The sequence below is a fragment of the Palaemon carinicauda genome, chromosome 38 (genome assembly GCF_036898095.1).
Source record: "Palaemon carinicauda isolate YSFRI2023 chromosome 38, ASM3689809v2, whole genome shotgun sequence".
Lineage (NCBI taxonomy): Eukaryota > Metazoa > Arthropoda > Malacostraca > Decapoda > Palaemonidae > Palaemon > Palaemon carinicauda.
This window is the reverse complement of record NC_090762.1, coordinates 10,569,356-10,584,888: the sequence shown is the minus strand read 5'-3', so window position 1 is coordinate 10,584,888 and position 15,533 is coordinate 10,569,356. Positions and strand designations below refer to the sequence as shown.

The following is a 15,533-nucleotide window of genomic DNA, read 5'->3' as shown; positions in this document are numbered from 1 at the left end:
CTTTTGTCAATTCACGGGATCCGCTAAGTAAAAAGAAAACCTTATAAATCAACTAACTTTCTTTTGAAATGGACACAGTAGTGATAAATTGTAGTAATAATATTTTATATCAATATTATTATACTTGTTTCTTATTCTGACTAAGAATTATCAATCCTAGTATGATTTTTATGCAAAGTCAAAGTGACACAACCAACATTATTGGAACGTCTTAGGAAAACATTAGTGTGGCAGCCATATTCTCGTACTAGCGGAGGACAGGCAAAGGTCTACGCCCATTTCGGCCCTCCATATACGCGTGTCATGGAGGAAACTAAAATTATATACCACATAGACGACGAAGAAACTCCGTATTTAGTAAAAATTCCCAAAGCCCCCGACAAAGTGACGTTATCCGACTTCAAGAATGTTCTCAATAGGCCCAGTTATAAATTCTTTTTCAAGTCTATGGACGATGATTTTGGGTAAGTTAGTCTCGTTTTATTCTCGACGAAGCTTCATATCTTCCCATTTAGTGTGTGGCGAGTGAATAAAGCCTCGATATTTATCATAAATAAGGTTTTTATCCTCCAGGGGACTTGTGTCAACAAACGTTGGGTTACCACTAACGGTAAATTAATTAGATGTAACGGTACACTTATACCTAACTGTTATTCTGTTAATTATGCGTTTTTCAAGTCTTCCAATCACGAATGCCTTATTTATACCCTCTGCATTTCATTCACCCTTCATTTAAGGTAGGAAAAATGACACTGGGTGGGTAACTAGTACAGGATACGATCTACGGCAGGCAATGCCTTGCCCAAAGGTAGGCTACGAGAAGAGGTTCTGGCAAGCAGTATATTTAACATTATTATTGTTACTAGGATTGCTTAAATTAAATTTGAAAGTATTCTGCGAGAAGATTTTTAAACACAGTATATACACATATCAAAGTTCAATCCTTATGTTCTATATTACCAAAGGCTTCGAGATCTCTTGCTTGAGGGTACACTCGGGCACACTTCTATCTAGTTTCTCTTCCTCTTGTTTTGTTATAGTTTTTATAGGAAATATTTTAATGTTATTACTATACTTAAAATATTTTATTTTTCTTTATTTACTTTTCTCACTGGGCTATTTTCCCTGTTGGGGCCCCTGGGCTTATAGCATCTTGCTTTTCCAACTAGGGTTGTAGCTTAGCATTTAATAATAATAATAGTTAGGTAAACTAGCCTAGTCTGTTTTTAGTTACCTTACTAATAGGTGTATAATCAAATTTCATAAATGCCTACTGCAGGCGATTTTGATCCCACAACCTACTGCCGTCTTAATTGCCATTTTATAAGCTACGTCTTAGAGGTAATGGTATACCATTACTAAATTTTGTGGTTCTAATTTGGTTTTATTGTAATGTATTACAGGGCAATGTAACCTAGGAAAAAAACTACTTTTTCTTATAGAAAATGACACTTGTTCCCGTCGCAAATGAAGTTTCCGAAATATATATACATCACTATCCTACGATAATGGGGGACCCCCAGTGGGAACTCGTGGTTTTGGGTGGAGAAAACATACTGGGGAAACGATATATAATCGTAAAACTAGCCTTTTCTTCTCTATACATTAACTTCTTGAATGTATAATAATCGGAGTGGTAATTATGATACCTTAGGCAATTCCCACCTAACCTCAAAGTCCTAGGTTAATTATGAGGCAAATTTCTTTTAGACGCTTCATCGGCCAGACAGGGTTCCATGTCGTATGCTAATAAGGTTTGGCTTGCCTGGTTTGTATCAAGTTAGTCCATGTGAGTGTCTGCGCAACTTAAGTACTTTTTAGAGTTATGTATTGGAAGCCAATAATTGCTTCTCATTTCCTAAACTTGCTTGCTAAGCTGCACTTCTTGAATGACTATTTAAGGATGTAAGACAAGTGAATCCCATTGTAGGTTTATAACTTGCTTCAGTTAGGATAAGGATAGGATGAGTTTCCTAGGCCATCTGAGTATTTACATTGATGAGTTAAGTTACCAGGAGGTTCTTGTTCAGAATTACATGGATTTGACAATATGGAGTACAGAACACACTTTGATACTCTAAATCCTAAGGCTATACAATAAATTAACCATTTAGGTCCAGTAGGATACAGGGTTTTCATGTGTGATAGGATCAGGAAAATAGTCCTTGAAGTAAAGTATAACCTTGGAAGCATACAAACTTCTATATTGATTGTGTTTGTTTTGTAAACTCTAGGGGTTGTCCACACCAAGTTCTATGGTCTTGAAAGAAATCCAAAAAGCCTGTAAGCAGTTGACAATGTTCCTGCTTAGTATGTGTTACGTTAAATAGTAAAAATATAGATCAATTAATGTTTTAGATGTGATGTTCATGACAATTTACTGAAGTGATAATCATCTCATGTTTGATTTTTTTGCATTTGATCACATGTCTTGCCCCTTCTTCCGTGCTTTATCATAATCCGGGTTGATAATTTTAAAGATTCCTTTTCTTCTACGTTTGTCCTGTGTTATTTTCTCCCATACTACTTTTGGCCATCTCATTTCCAGTGCAATCTTTTTACCTGGTCTTAGGTTTTTTTCCTTTGTGTTCCATTCAGTTGCATGTACTGTACATCAATTCTCTTGCCACATGTTGCTCTTCTCTTCTCATCATGTGGCCAAACCATTTTAACCTTAACTATTGTACTATTTTTGATGTTTTAGTGACCTTTACTGTATCCCGATTATGTTGATTTTTAGCCCTGTCCATTCTGCTTAATCCACTCATCCACTTAAGCGTCTTCACCTTGGTTACCTCCAACTTTCTTCCCTCTTATTTTCCTCGACGGTGCTGCTTCAAATCCGTTTGTCGCTCCTGGTCTGACAACTGCCTAGTAAACTCGGCCCTTTAATCTGGTGGGGGACTTTCCTATCACATACGAAACCAAACCACTTCCTCCAATTCTTCCAGACACACTGAATCTGGCTGTCAATTTCTTTTTCAATATCTCCACATTGTCCATCATAGAGTCAAGGTGCTTGAATTTATGAACCCTTTTGATGTTCTGTTTGTCTTATTTAATTGGGGGTATCCTGGTCACCATCCAATTGGTTTGTCGTATATTGTCTTCCTTTTCTTCTACTTTAACTCAACTCTCCAAGGCATATTTCCAATTTTCAAGCTTCATTTCCGGTAGCAGTACCAGCTGAACTCGGCTGAGTCCCTAGTTAGGCTGGAGGAACGTAGAGAATAGAGGTCCCCTTTTTTGTTTTGTTTCTTGTTGATGTCGGCTACCCCCCAAAATTGGGGGAAGTGCCTTGGTATATGGATGGATGGATGGATTTCTGGTTCTTCCATGTTCTTAGCTAACAAGAATATGTCATCTGCATAGAACAGACACCATGGGGCCTCCCTCACATCCTTTGAAAACACATCTAAGGCAATATTTTATAAAAATGGGCTTAGAGTGGATCCCTTATGTAGCCCAACCTCGACTTGAAAATTTTCTGTCTTCCAACTATAGATTTAGTACTGGTATTTACGTTTCTATACAGCTCCGATAAAATTTTAGTGTATACTTAATGTTGCCCCTCTCTTCCTAAGATATGTATATTTCCTGGTGTGGTACAGTACTCTGTCGTATTCCTTCTCAAGGTCTATAAAGGCCATATATAAGGTCTTTTGCTTTTCACTATACTTTAGCATAATTTTTCTGAGAGAAAAAATAACATCCACAATACCAAGAGATTTCATGAATCATAGTAGCTGTCTGCCTATGAGAACTTGTTTACATAATCTTCCATCTATAATTCTCTCAAATACATTTAGTGTATGTGACATAAGCTTGATTCCTCTACAGGTGTCTTATCTGGAGTGCATTTATACTAATTATTTTGGTTGTAAAGTATATAGGTGGTAAGTAGAATACCTGTAAATTTTTAAATTTACAAATTATCTCATTTTAAGTAATTCTAGCATTTGAGTTAAAATACCATAAAGGTTCTAGAATTTTATGTTAGCCTATTTGTTTCTTTTAGCTTTTGGTAGTTATGAATATTTATGGTGACATATTTGACAAGTAGTAATTTTTAAATATTGATATGGCAGTTTGCTTTTCTTATTATGTAGAAAGTTATACAGTATTTACGGGTAGGGTACTGCGTGTTCTTGGGCGTTATCCAATCCTAATAGACTTAGATCACTGATGGTTTTATTGACCAAATTATTTTCTAGCTGGTGATATTGTGCTGCATTGTTATTTGAATAAGTCTTTGTTTATCAAGGATTTATTGAGGATTAATAGCTTGTCATTGATAATGTTATTTTGTTGTTTCATGGATGCTAGCAAAGTCCTGATTTATACTTACATGTGTACTGTACTGATCTTTATTTGTTAACAAAATTCAAGTTTTAATATAAAGAGTCAGCAAGACTAGTTAATGTGTGTATAATCACTTTCAGTTTTGAATGGTTGTGGTGTATTTGGAGAGTTAGCAATACTTTTCTTAGGGCAAGTTTATGCTGAAGTTATAAGGTATGGGAAAAATAGGGTTGTATGGTACAGACCTACCATATCTTGAGTAATCTCAGTTATTCCTTTCTTAAGACGGTCATTGAATTTTGATTTGTTCTTATACAAATACAAAGCATTGTCCTTTACATAGATAACAGTAAATCTGGAATTACTTTTATAAAGAGGTGTAAACAGGTGGTCACTATTTACTGGCTGGGAGCAGGGAAGCCACGCCCCCAGCTTGTTCACTTAGTACTGTAGTCACTTGGCAGCAGCTGTCAGTAAGGACAAACGTTCTTGCTGGCTGGATATGTTGGCAGACTTTACAACCATTCTTCCTTTTCCAGCATATTAGTGACTTCAATTCTCCCGTGAAGATTCTGGTAGAAATGCAAAAGCGTCTGGGTATGGTGGACAAGAAAAGCGGTACCTTCATGAGTTCCAGGCCAACGGATTCTTACCTTTCGTGCCCTGTAATGAGTGTTGTTCCAGAAAGGGTTCTTCGCCTTTGGGTCATCCTTGAGGTCAAAGAAGTCCCAACTTCTTTCTCTAACTCCTGGTATGTTGCCCTTATACTGTTCCCCGTGAGTGTCCTCCGGAGGCCAGTCTGGTAAGAGTGGGGGCCTTTTAACTTTGGGGCAAACGTAGGGGCAAGGAGATCTTCCCGTTTCCCATGCAAAACGGGAGTGCTTCCTCCCCAGTGGGAGACTTCAGTCTCTTCTTTATAGATGGACAATGCTTTGTATGTTTCGGCAGTCCTCCTTGGGACTTCAAGTTCTTCCTTCCAAGGAGTGGCTAGTGGAGATGATTGCTGTGAGGACTCCACTGGAGAGATGCTATTCCTGCAAGAAAGGTCATTAGTTCTTCTCCCTTGAGAGCCCAGTGGAGGGAGTCGTTCTAGATGGGCTTATGTCCTCGAAACCATCAACAATCAGTGACCACAGAAGGGGACATTGTCTCCTAAGCTCCATTCCTTTGGGAAACTAACTTCACCAAAGGACTCGCCTGAGCGCATATATCTGCACCCACCTTCTTGTGAAGTATTACCAATGAGGGTGAGTACCTTCACCTGGACACCTTAGCTCTTCGGAGCTTGCAGATTGATGAACTTCTGACCATCACTCCTACAAGAAAAGGATTCCTCCTTCACCTGAGCACTCTAGCTCTCCTGAGCGTGTTTGCAAGGCAACCTTTGTCTAACCCCCTCTTCGCCAACTATAGAAGAACCCAGATGAGCCTCGCTTGCACACGCCTCCCCCATACGTGCCTCAAGCTGACGAGCCTCATCAACTCATGCCTTACCTACATGCGTCTCAACCACACGAGGCGTTTGTGGTTGAGGCGGATCCCCTAGATGTGTTTCGCCAACACTCGCTGATGATAAACGTTTGGTATCTAAACAAGAGAAGACTCCTTAAGAAAGATAAGAATTGTAACAGCCAGGAGGATCTCTCCAACATAGATCCTTCACTAAAAAGGATGAAGGAATGCGTTCTTCAACGAGCTATGCCTCAATTTAGTGACCTGGACATAATGCCTATAAGGCTCAATGACCGACGTCGTCTCAACTGAAGGCGGAAAGAGTCATCTCCCTGAGGCAACTATTGGTCTTGCATTCATCGGAGTCTGTCACCCAAAGAGGTAATCCTGGTTGACAATTATCAGTTGTCACTGATTGAATTCAATATGACCTCTCGCTCTCTCTCTCCTTGGAGGCAGAGGAAGAATGAAGCAGACCAACAGCCCACTCTGAACTAGGACAGATGCAGACCAGTGTCGCACTGAATGGAGGTGTGGAGGAGAGGAAGCGACCACCCAGCCACTTCTTCCCTTTCTCTGAAGGTGCTTGCCTCAATGGAAGAAAGGATCTCTCACTTTAGAGAAAGAAAGGATGTGAAGGACATCCTGAAGAATAGGTCCAGTACCTCAGTGGACCCCAGAATTTGCAAGAAGACCCAGGTTGCGCGAGTCCCGAGGGATCCTTGGAGGAGTGTAGCTGCTAGTCGCCCTCTATCTCAGCTGTTCGAATTCCCATCACCTGTTGTAACAAGATCAGCTCACGATTGCACCAGTTAGCTCTACTTTTAAAGCAATACTAGACATGTTACTAGGTGTTAGCACGGTCTTAAGGGAGCGCCATTACACGTGCGCGATTGCAAGCCACAACCATATCTGCTTAGGTCACGATTGATTGCACATTTTCCCACCCACTCACAATCGATCGCTTACCCTCTCAGCTGCTTGTAAGAGCACTCACCTAGGGGAGTACCTCCACTAAAACATTCATTTTGAAATTCTGGATTTAGTTCAAAGCTGAGATCACTGGCAGTTCTTTCCTCAGACAGCCTCTACAAGCTTTATAATGCTTTCAGAAGGCTTTAATCACTGGCTACAACACCATTTGCACAAACTGCACAGCCTCTACAATGATTACAATGTTGGGTTTTTCTTAGAGCAGTCACATAATGGTGCTCTCTTAGATATTTATTCGCAAACTCCTTGACTGGTCGACTTGCGAGCTTATGTGGGTCATAGAATAAGGACATGTACAATCTCACCTTTGGTGAGCCTTCGACGCAGTCCAAGGATGGTTGCTGAACACAGGGGAAGTGACTGATCTCCAGGGTTTTTCAGTTGCTACTCTTGTAGAGAAGACTTTTGGAAGCCGGAGCCCGGTTATTGACCTCCTAGCCCTGAACGAGTGTTCTGCAAACTCTGCTCCGGATGAAGACTTCAAACACTGTCAGATAAGGGATCAGGCCATTAGGGTTCACGAAGATCGACTTGAGGATGCATACTTCCAGATCCAAATCCACCCTGCTGCCTGGAAATACCACTGTGTGTCATAAGCGAGCAGAGTGTACCAAGGGAAAGTGTTTTAGTTTTGCTTCATTTGCTCAACATTTCTGCTATTTTTACCAAAGTTTTTACTCTATTTTCAACATAGGCACACATCAACGCCATTAGTCTTCTGCGCTAAGGATTACTGGAGCCTGAGACTCTGAGAATGACTTTTCCCTCTGAGATAGACTTCTCTTGTTGTCACAAGCTTGAGATCATTGTGTATCTAAATAGGTCATCTCTAATGCTCAAACAAATATTTATGTGCCTAGATATGGACATCTACACCATTGTAGGAAGTTTTCCCATCTCTGTACAGACGTGTATGCTTTCGAGAGGCGAATGTTCATTTCATTCAACCGCACTATCTGCTGGATCATCTGTCCTCCCGGGAATGTCCCTTGAAAGTCTTGTTTCAAACGGTTGTCTCCACCTGCGGTCTTGTCGATGAGACATAAAGAGACACTGGGTGCCCGATACCTTCCCTCCTCTATCATTAGTGCCAATAGGGGAGGATTCCAGACGATACCCGTGTTGGTGGCATGGTGGGACAAACCTTTTGGAGGGATCACACAACCCTGGAATTCCTTTAGAATCTCAGTGGTGCAGGTATTCCAATCAGGCACCTAGAAATGACGGACTACATATACTGGCAATTTCCTTGCTGGAATTGACCCAGAGGTCCATTGGCGGCTCGTGGCCAAAATTAGGGGGTTGCTGCTCAAGAAAATTTGTAGCCTTTGTATAATATTACGTAAAAGGAAACAAACTATTGTACGAAAATTTCTTCAGAAACTTGATAGAATCGTAAAAGAACAAAATCAAACAATATTTTTTACTTCACCTAAATTGTTACTGTTCAAGATTGATCCATTTATCTTGTTTTAATTTGTGCAATAAGATTAATTATTTTCTCCTTGATCTCAGAATGACAACAGAGGAACATTTATTTCATTGAAAGTAATGTAAATTCATTTAGTCTTCCTGATTTCATAGTCCTTCTTAGAAAACTTTTTATTGTTTTCAGTGTTCAAAAGTAGTATTCTGCTTCAGATGTAGTCCTTCTTAGAAAACTTTTTATTGTTTTCAGTGTTCAAAAGTAGTATTCTGCTTCAGATGTAGTCATGGGAATTGTCAAGAGAACCGAAAAAAATTGTAAAGGAACCGAAATAATCAAATAGAATAGCTGGAAGCAGGTAATAATCTAATTCTACGTACTGTATCTCATTCAAGAATGTAGTACGAGGTTTTCTAGCGCAACATTCGGGGAGTAAACAGTCCCATACAAAGATTTTTGTCGTAAGACAGCGGCCTGAAGGAGTGACGTTTCCTCCCTCTTTCCTCTGTCCCCTTTCGACAGGCCCAGTCTGAGGTGGCAGGAAGAGGATATTGAGCGGCATCCAGGAGGATAATTCCTCCCAAGAGGTTGGGGGAGCGGTGTCTGCTTCTCTCCATGCCGGCAAGAGACCTGAACAGGGTTCTTATGGGACCCGAGTATGTCTCTATGGCCCCATGAGGGGAGATTGGCGCCTGGGAGCCGCTGAGCGGAAGCTGGGACCACCACCCCGTGAGCTGTTGGGGAAATGTCCACCTGCAAATGAGCTGAGGCCACACATGCGGTCGGCTGGTAGAAGGCTGGAAGGCCGACCTGACCAGAGGTCTGGTGGCCTGTCCTTCTTTGGCTTCTTCTTCTTAGTGGCCATGTAGGCTCACTGGGCATCATTCCAACTCGCACGCTCCTCACACGTATCACTCGGGGAACACACCCGGTCCTAATATGAAGTATACAGAACGTGAGGATCTACCTCCACGTGTGAAAGGAAGGCTGCACACAACTTCCCATTCACACCTGGGTAATGATGCTCCACACGCACAGACTCCATACTCGAAGAATAAGCAAGAAAACTCAAAGTAACATAGGAACTCGAAAACAATACATGCTCTAACACAAGAAAAAAAACTGTCATAAGAGAAGCTGGCAAGTCGACCTCACGCGTCAAGACCAGGAGCAGAATGGTGTCCTTTGACCTTGTAACATCCTTCTGGGAGCATCATCTTGGTGCATTGTGGGGAAACAAGTGAGGTCAGGATTGCGCACACTGAGACGGGGACTAGGCCTGTTGGGGGAGAAAAATTCCTGGTCGTGGGAGCTAGCGAGCTCCAGGTTCTCCGTGACCAAGTTGTAGAATGATCTTCCTAATCGGATAGTTGAATCAGTAGAACTTCAAAAGTTCAAAGTTGCAGCAAATGTTTTTATGTTGAACAGGCTGACATAAGTCTTTTTATAGTTTATACATGACATATCTGTTTTGACGTTACTGTTTTTAGAATGATTTATTGTAAATTTGTTCTCGTCATTTATTTATTTCCTCATTTCCTTAACTCACAGGGCTATTTTTCCCTATTGGAGCCCTTGGGCTAATAGCATCTTGCTTTTCCAACTAGGGTTGTAGCTTGGCTTGTAATAATAATAATGATAATAATAAAGAGTGGTCCGTGGTAAGTAGTTAGGAAAAGTACCATTTTCGTAGAAATTGTTATAGTTTTTCATAAATTGAAGGATGGCTAATGACATTACTCTTATAGATTAATTATACAAGTATAGTATAAAGAAAGAAATGAGGAAAGAATCATTATATTGAGTGTTATCGATAATATCAAATGAAAATGGGAGGTGCTGCAGTTTCATAGTACGTATACATGAGCCGCCACTGCACAGGTCTCTAGACACCTATGTGCTAGGAACGATAGTAGCTACACAGCTGGTGCATCGAGGATGGAGGTTAGGTGTTAGACTGAGATGAAAGGGGAGAATATGAGGGAGTGTGTATTGTAACCAGGCAAACCGATTAATACTCTGTATATTTGCCTCAAGGTTAATACGCAGAGATTTCTGTTCCGCACTCAGTATTGTACGGGCGTTGGACCTGCTGTTGTTGTCAAAACGCCAGTGCACAAGGTGTAAAGAACCACTTACATGGGTGCGGGTTTTTGGTAGGCCTGGATAAGTACCCAGCCAGTTGGAATAAGGACTTCCTTTCCCCTAAGTATGAATGTCCTATGAAAAGGACGAAGGTTTTTATTTCTGCCAGAACAAATGATAAATTTTGAGATACAGTAATCTTGTATTTTTCCTAACTATACAAATCTGAGTCCTTTACTTATACTTTTCCAAAAGAAAGTCCTGGTTGCAGGCAGAACGAGTGCTCAATGAACAATTGGGGGTACCTGCCAACTGTTTACACCTTGTTATCGAAGTTTAATTGCCGTATGCTGTACTACAATTTTGCTGGTAATCTATCCTATTTAAAGGACTCAGGTTTGCATAGTTAGGAAAAATACAAATTATCTCCAAATGAATGTTTTTTTTTTTTTTCAACAAACATGAAACTTAATGAGAATGTTATATTTTGATGGATATAACATATCCATCAAAATATAACATTCTCATTAAGTTTCATGTTTGTTGGAAAAAAAAAAAAACACATTCATTTGGAGATAATTTGTATTTACAAGATAAGAGCAGAAAGCTTTGTGAATTTGTTTGATCTGTCACTTATCTGTTGCTTTTAGGTCTTTGTAGTCAATCAAGTTTTTATGATTGATTCTTAGTGTTTGTTTTAAAGAATCTATTAGTAATTGCACTTCATTTCAGATTGTATATCAGAAAATTAGCTCTTGTTTCAATATGTCTGTTGTTAACCCTTTTACCCCCGGGGTTTTTGGAAATTTCCAACCTTTAACCTCCAGGGGGTTATTTTTTTCCCAGCACATTTTGCAGTATATTTTTTTTAAATTGCTCTAATAGCCTTAATTTTTGTCATAGAGAGGTCAGGTTGGTCTCATTCTCTTGGAAAATGCCTGAATTTTCTCAAATTATCAAAAAATATGAACAACAAATTTTTTATAGCATTTTTTTGCAAGGACGTACCGGTACGTCCATGGGGGTAAAGGGATGGCTTTTGTGAAACGTACCAGTACGTCCTTTGGGGGTAAAAGGGTTAATATGAAAATGTCCATTAAAGATGTTAAATTTTTTTTTTTTGCCTACTTGTCTATTTAATTGGTTGTAATCTGAGGCACTAGAAAGTCTTTTAGGGGAGCATGGACCTAAATCCGTAAAGTAATAATTTTTTTTTTTATATATTGTAAGCACGATGAATGGGCTAATTCGTCATTTTGTGGTTTTTTATATGTTGGTTAATGCATCTTATTTTGTTGATCGTGCCTAACTCTTGATATGTTTGAAATTTAAACGTAAGGTTATCTTGGTCAATGGCCTCCGTGTGACAAGTGAATTTTGCATTCTGCAGCTTTGTTTATACGTTACTCTAATCCTCCTTACTGTACTTTTGTTTATACTCTGCAATACCGCTGTATTTAATTGGTATACATAGTACCTAGTTTAGAAGAGTTAAATTTTCAAAGGATGGTGTTCTGTTTGTTTATCTTTAGATATATACATAGTATGCTATAACAATTGTATCTATATTAAAGGTTTTCATGCTACTAATTGCATTCTCTTTGTCTTTTAGGGTAGTAAAAGAAGAAATTATAGATGACGATGCACCTCTTCCATGTTTTAATGGCAGAGTGGTGTCTTGGGTGAGTATATATTAGTGTATTTTTATTAGAATACATTAGTTATATTTATTAGGTAGTTTATGTTGAGGAATCTATATGATAGTTATTTTTGAGAAATTAATTTGTTAGCCGAGGGAAAGTCATGTATGCAGATAAAATTAATTGACTTGTTCCGGCACTACAGTATATGCAAACCTTATGCTCTTTACTTAGGAGTATTGTTTTGGCTATAATTGAAACCAGCTGTAAAGCGTTTGTGAGGTGTAACTATCCGCTAGCTGGTGTTGACCAACTACCCTGCTCACACCAGCACTAGTAAACAATTGTTACTCATTATTTCGGCTCGTTAGAGTGAAGATGTAGTCTTGCTCTCCCGTCAAAACCTTTTAAACAGTTTACGATTAAAAAAGACTGGCCTAAAAGTTTTAATACTATGTTACAACACTTAGTACAAAGCCTTATTATTTATAGGGATTATACTTTGGCAAAGTTGGAAGTCTAGCCGTAAAACATTTATTGAGGTATAACCACCCACCCGCTAGTTAGTGGTGCTTGGGGTAGCCAACTACCCGTCTCTCACACACATTTGTTGTATCTTCCCTTTTTACTTTTGGCTTGGTGAGAGTTGACATTTATCTCTTGGCCAACTTTGTTTAGCCTTTGACTTCTTATTTTTTTACAATCAAAGACCTACTCTTGTCATAGGAAGTCTCCAAAGTGCTCAACAAAGAAGCAGTGGATGAAGTCTTGATAACTCTCCAGATTACTTCAATAGTCATTCCATGCCCAATGACCCATATTCGGCAGCTGCTTTTCAATTCCTTTAAAGGTTTAAAGGCTGCTCATGAATGGCAGAGGCAAGGGACAGTGACATTGCCCTATCAAGCAGGACAATGCCCTAGAGACTGGCTAGATATACATACATTGCCCCATCAAGCAAGACAATGCCCTAGAGACTGGCTATATATACATACATTGCCCCATCAAGCAGGACAATGCCCTAGAGACTGACCATGTATATATACATGATCAGCACCCATGCCCCCTCTCCACCGGAGCTAGGACCAAGGAGGGCTAGGCAATGGCTACTGATGACTCAGCAGGTAGACCTATAAGCTCCCCTAACCCCCCATCCTTAGTTCACAAGGATGTGAGGTTGCAGCGACCGAAACGGGACTGGAACCCCAATCTGGCAATCCCCAATCAGGGACCTTACCACATCGGCTATCACAACCCTTAGCAAAATATTCCTAGTAGAGAAGCTGACCTCCCGGGAGGTTGGAGACCCATCACAGACCTCTCTCTCGTGAACACCTCTATTTTACAGACAAGGTTCAAGATGGAGACCCTAACATCCATTCTCCAGGCCTTTAGGAAGAATGACTACATTTTGAGCATAGACAGCAGTTTTCTTAGCTCCAAAGTTATGTTATTTGTTCCAACACGGAGTACTTACCTCGAACTACTTTCTTAGGAGGATCTGGGATCTCCTTATTCACCGACCAAGAATTTTGCGTAGTTCCCCCCTCTCCGCTACCTTGTAGGGGCGCTCCGGTGTGGAAGGATACTCGCCCTGGGGCGACCCGGGGTCAGCGCGTAAGGCCGCGCTTGTTAGCTCGTCAGTAAGCGTCTGGTCGCGGCGTAGATTACATCTCGCCGCGGCGTAGATTACATCTCGCTGCTCTCTCTCTTATCCCATCCGATCACCTTGTGTACCACGTGTTCCTTTGTGTTCTCCATCCCTTGTCCCACGTGTTCCCTTGTGTTCCCGATGTGTTCCTCACCTTTCCCTTGTGTTCTTGTGTCGTTTGCGTGTTTCGCTTTCACTATGGAATCATGGTAAGTCTTGCGGAGCATGGCTCTCGAGGCCCGAGGTCGACCCGCACACCTTATGCTCCTCGTGTCAGGGAAATAGGTGATCCCCGACCTCCACGTGTCCTGAGTGCGAGTCTTGGCCGGAGCTGCAATGGACCTTGTTTGCTAGGAAGAAAAAGAAGTCAACCTAGAGATCTCCGGAGAAGTCGGGCACTGTTTCGCCGCTTACGTCGCCCTCAGCCCAATCAGAGAAGAGGGTTTCTCCTTCGCCTTCCCCTACCCAGAATAGGGAACGAGGTAAGTCCGTTCCGGGGAAACGGCCCATTGCCGTTCCCCATGAGTCTGATGTCGGGAAATCTGTGGATAAGGGGCCTTTGCAGGTGAGTGGGGGGGGGGGGGGTGTCTGCTAGTTTGGCGGAAGTGTGTTTAGTAGACGACGACCTGGTGCCCGCAGGACCCGTCTTAGATGAAGACCCGGTTTGGGGGAAGCCCAAATCAGCGCCTACCCTCACGCCCGAACAGTGTTTTTTAGGTTCAGCGGGTTCCCGGGGTGGTCGGAATAAAGGAAGACGACCCACGTGCTCGTCGGACCCCAACTCCATCGTGTGGACAGCGCCTAGGACTCCCTTCAGGTCCCCCATGAGGATGGAAGGGGAATTCGACAGGTGGTTCGCCTCTCGACCCGCCATCCGCTCACCTCGAGCGGCAGCAGCGCCGCTTTCGCCGGACTTCATGGAGCCCTCTACCCTGATTTCCAGACCAAGGACCCCAAGGAAGCTTGTCATCAAAACGGACGACTCAGCAACCTTGTATTCCTCCTCCGACTACTCTTTCTACAGCTCCTACTCGTCAGACAGTGCCAGTGAACGGGACTCCAGGAGAAAGAGGAAACGTTCCAGGAGGAGGAGATCAAGCTCCCATGTCAGCCCGACCAGGAAGAGGGCGAGGTCCTCGAGGAGGAGGTACAGGAAGAAGTCTTCATCGAGAAAGAGGTATATCACCGTAGTCCGACACCGTCGGGGGTCGAGCAAGAAGGTTGCCGCTCCAGTGCCTGCCTCGGTGGCTGCTGGAGCCGCTTCCATACCCTTGCACAGTCTCTCTTCGGCTCCGCCCGCTAGATGGGTGCAGCCGTTGGCACACTTTCAGCTGCCCCGTCTTAGTAAGTCGGCGGCTCCACCCGTGTGTTGGGAACTGCCGCTGGTTAGACCCAGTGGCTCAACTTCTGTATCTTTCATCGCAGCAGCCCCGTCCAAGTTTCGGGATGCACTGCTGCCGCGACCATCGACCAGCTCCGTCCGGATAGTCCCGGGAGGGGGTAGACCCATGACGGCTACCTCCGCTCCGGCGGCTCTACCTGTGACGGGGCCAGCCGCTCCACCACCCATCCAGGAGGGGAGGGATGCCTCCGCGCCCGCGGATCTCTCTGTGTCCGACGAACCCTCCGATGAGGAGGATCAGATCTTGGATGAGCTTGTGGGCTCAGGCGAGTGCTCCCCAGACGAGGTCCCGTCTTACCGGAAGGGGTTAGCGCTCATCTGACGTCACCATAGGTTAGATGAGCCTCAGCCAGCAGTGGAGCAAGCTTGGCTGTCAGGTTTGGGCAGGATGGTTGACAATCCTTTCCAGCGGAAATCGTCCCTGATCCTACCGTTAGCACCCGATGTTGCCCTGGGAATGGAGCGTGTGAACCGTTTTGTGTCGGGCCCTAAGAATTCGTTGAGGGCACAGGGTTCCTTCAAGCTCCTGGGTCTCAAGACCCAGAAGAAATTCTATGTGCCTGACGGTCGACACTCAGGGCC

At 42.4% G+C, this 15,533-nt stretch overlaps 1 protein-coding gene across 2 annotated transcripts in view; it reads left to right on the top strand.

Moving 5' to 3' along the window:
* The first annotated feature begins 208 nt into the window (after nt 1-208).
* Nucleotides 209-15,533, top strand: part of dsh (Segment polarity protein dishevelled) — a 77,023-nt gene continuing 61,698 nt past the window's right edge. Inside the window, exons 1-2 of one of the 2 annotated variants that reach the window (XM_068361881.1) lie at nt 209-464; nt 11,871-11,940. In XM_068361881.1, the coding sequence (XP_068217982.1) occupies nt 304-464; nt 11,871-11,940 (231 nt within the window). In that variant the 5' untranslated portion in view covers nt 209-303. The remainder of the gene's footprint in view (nt 465-11,870; nt 11,941-15,533) is intronic. The other variant, XM_068361882.1, reaches the window with a different exon arrangement.